This window comes from Aegilops tauschii, chromosome 2 (assembly GCF_002575655.3).
Source record: "Aegilops tauschii subsp. strangulata cultivar AL8/78 chromosome 2, Aet v6.0, whole genome shotgun sequence".
In the NCBI taxonomy this organism is placed as follows: Eukaryota; Viridiplantae; Streptophyta; class Magnoliopsida; order Poales; family Poaceae; genus Aegilops; species Aegilops tauschii.
In genome coordinates this window covers 544,391,067-544,394,540 of record NC_053036.3, presented here as the reverse complement: position 1 = coordinate 544,394,540, position 3,474 = coordinate 544,391,067, and the positions used below count along the sequence as shown (strand labels likewise).

The 3,474-nt window shown below is 44.5% G+C and overlaps 1 protein-coding gene across 1 annotated transcript; it reads right to left on the bottom strand.

The window, feature by feature from the left end:
* Positions 1–1,194: 1,194 nt before the first annotated feature.
* LOC109750977 (protein FAR1-RELATED SEQUENCE 5-like) lies at positions 1,195–2,148 on the bottom strand. Its single transcript, XM_020309895.1, has one exon. The coding sequence runs from the start codon at positions 2,146–2,148 to the stop codon at positions 1,195–1,197; it is 954 nt and encodes a 317-aa protein (XP_020165484.1).
* Positions 2,149–3,474: the final 1,326 nt, after the last annotated feature.

The window sequence follows — 3,474 nt, the reverse complement described above, 5'->3', positions numbered from 1 at the left end:
GTTATTGTGGAACGGGACGTGGCTCCCGAACTACGAAGAAAGCGACATACCAAACATCAAGAAGAAGATGACCATCTCCATGCTGAAGTGTGACCTGAACAAGATTCCAAGGCAGGAGATCCTCAAACCGGCCAACAAGTGAACAAATAACTAGGTAAATTTTTTTCCTGATCAACGTGTTCCATTAGAGAATATCAAATGCGAATACTAATGTGTTCCATTAGAAAACTCACAAAAGTTTGTCCCAAACCACCTATAACAAGTTTGCATAAATCACAAGCGTCCATAGGATTTGCAAGTTTACGAGTAAGGAATATAAGCACAAATGTCAAGCATCTACCTCCACACAGTCTCCAATTTGTGAATTTAAAGCTAGGAAAACACATAAATTAAAACAAGTCCATGCAAATCATTTCATAGTTGCTTTTTTTTTAAACTGACAGTTGCTTGATTTCCCTTCTACATTTTCTCAGAAACCAGACCACAATTGCTTCATCTACCAGGACACTGTTGCTTTTTTTTCTTACTTCAGCTAGTTTTGCAAGCCCATGGGGTCATTATCTTCATGTGGTAACGATCACATCAGCTTCCCTAGGCATGTCGCAGCAGTGTGATCGATTGATTAACAAATGTTGCACTTGTTCTTATTCTTAGGGTATAGTTCCAGGGTTGATTTGAAGCGCCTGCTGCGGCTGCGCCCTTTTGTGACTGAACGAGTTGGATCCATAGGAGCAGGGGGGCAGGAGGTTGGTTTGAAGCACTTGGGGCATTAGGGTTTGATGCTTCCCTAGCACGAGCCGCTTCTCGGGCTGCCTTTAGCCTCGTATTCCTCAGTTTATTCAGCTTAGTAACCTCTGCTGCTTTCATGTGCCTCCTAACTGCAGCGGCTGCCTCATCACTAGTCATTGCCTTCTTGGCTAGCTTTGCAAAATCCATTGTCAGAGTCACTTGCCGAACTTGGTTCTCTGACTCAGCGGGCAAGTCCTGTGGAGGGCCCTCATTAGTTGGCGGTGGTGCACTTGGCACTGCATCTTGCATCCAGCGGTGCTTGATGTAGTGTTCAGGTATCTCATTACCGCCAAGGTGTGTGAAGATTTTCAAGACATGGCAACAAAGCATGCCGTACCTATGCCACTTGCAACATTCGCAATCATAGATTGCTGTCTCTGGTCTCACTGTGACTCGGTACTTCCTTCAGCCATACCCTAGAACTTCTTCTGTATTGGGCTCAAGGTAATAGAAGTTGATTCCAGCGGGACGCACATCGTACTGGCCAATCATCTGAAACTCGGTTCTAAATTTCACATAGATGTCCCTAGTGTATGCTTTGTAGGCATGCCTCTCAATGGGGAAACGCGACCATCTTTGTGCTTCTAGATGCTCTGTCCGGTAGTAGTTCCCGCCCTCCCTCACGAGTATGTGTACCTGAATCTTCTCATATTGCTTGACGAAGTTGAGAATTGACTTGTGTGGGTTCACATAGCGCTTCAACACAGCATTGAACCCTTCGCTGCGTTGCGTTGACTGAAGGGAAGGGAAGAACCTGAATTTGAAGTAACACGGCACCCATGTAGCCCGGTCTTCATAGAGTTTCTCAGAGTGACCATGCATAAGACCTTCGTATTTCAATTGAAGTGCAGCCCATTTCCTTTCAAACTCAGCCGGGGTGAAACTAAAGTCAATGCATTCATTGAAGTCTTTTACCAAATCCGGGTTCCTAGCCAACAGGCCAAGCTTCTCTTGTGCTTTCTTCATTATATGCCAACTGCAGCAACGGTGAATCGTTGCCGAGAACTTCCTCTTGATAGATTGTGCCATAGCAACATCTTGGTCTGTGATGATGTTGTCCGGAGCCAAACCATCCATTGCTTCTAGGAAAGCATCAAACAACCAGTCATAACTTGAGGCTAGTTCCTGCCGGACAAATCCACACCCAAGCATAATTGACTGCCCATGTCTGCTGATGCCAATGAAGGGGGCAAACGGCATATTGTACATGTTTGTGAGATAAGTTGCATCAAATGACACGCAATCATGATAAGCCTCCGCGTATGCTTTCCGTGGTGCACCATCCACCCAAAACAAGTTTTCTGTCCTGCCTTCCGCATCTGTCTTGCATTTAAAGAAGAATCCTGGGTCGTTTTCCATCACCTTGCAAAACTAGTTTAGTGTTTCTTCAATGTCAATGTCTTTAGTTGGGGCGTTGACCTTCGAACAGTGGTTATGGATGGCTTTTGCTGTGTACGGAACAATCAACTCCGAGCCGTATTATGATGACATTAACGTCATCATCTTTCCTTCCATAAAAAAACAGAAACTTGTGTTTTCCTGGACTAACTAACCACAATGCAGTGAGCAACATGTTTTTATAGAGAACATAAAGTAACAATTATGCATAAGTAGAACAAGAACCAAGCCTGTATCCCACCAAGTTTTTTTTTCTGCTGGGTGATGTCTTTTATTTATTTATCAGAGTTGCACGGAAAATGAACATAGTTGCCTCAGTTTACTGTTCAAGTTGCCGGTTTTTCTCCCTGATCAGGGTTGCCCATGAATCCTAAGCAGCTTATACTAGGATAGGAAAGAAATCCAAGTAGTTGAGGTAGGAATAGGCAACACCAAGGTTTTCTGTTTTGGGTCATGATTTTTTTAATTACCAGAGTTGCACAAAAAATGAACATAGTTGGCTCAGGTCAAAGTACTTGATGCAGGAATAAGTAACAATTCTGTGGTAAAAATATTTAATCCAATGTGAGTTGTATCTGCTGTCAAGTTGCAGTCGTTTAGGTGAGTCAGAAATTTTTTCTGTTCCGGCGGGATTCCTTGATGAGAACGGGGGTATTTCGAAAGCGATGGCTTCTCAATCGGTGGATGGTTGTGATCTGCAATAAAAGTGATAACCTCCCATCTGTCATCTTTAAGCTTCACCACCATCTTAGCACGGCATTCTGTTTGCTTCACAGTTTCTTGTTTCCTCTTCAACATCTTGTTCAGGTGAACTCGGGCATGTAGTGTTTTTGCTTGACGAGGGAACATCCGGGATCCCAACCCTCTCTACTGGTTTGCGTAACTTGTTACAGCAGAATTGCTGTTTTTCCAGCACGCCTGTGTAGGCCGACCTGTAAGACGTATTTGACTTGATTGAAAAGCCCTCCATCAAAGCGTAGCGATTGTAGTGTTCTCTCGCATCCTCTAATGTGTCGAAGCGCATGCCAACATAAGGTTGTTGTGGCTGTGATCCAGCTTCTTCGTCTTCCAACTCATGTGCCTCATGAACTAAAGCATTAGCAGAAGCAACCATAGGTGGGGGAGCGGCAACACGATTGTCCAGAACATGAATAGTGTTAGAGCCAACGTTGGGGTCAGGAGACTCACCAACCTCCTCCTCCAAATGTTGATGCTCCTGCTCATCCCCTGCATGCAAGAAGGGTGCACCCAACTCGACTGAAATGTTGATGGACTCTACGTCAAGCG

What these genes read in the sequence shown, in the direction of transcription:
- LOC109750977 (XM_020309895.1), bottom strand. Translation starts at nt 2,148, where the DNA reads ATGGAAAACGACCCAGGATTCTTCTTTAAATGCAAGACAGATGCGGAA.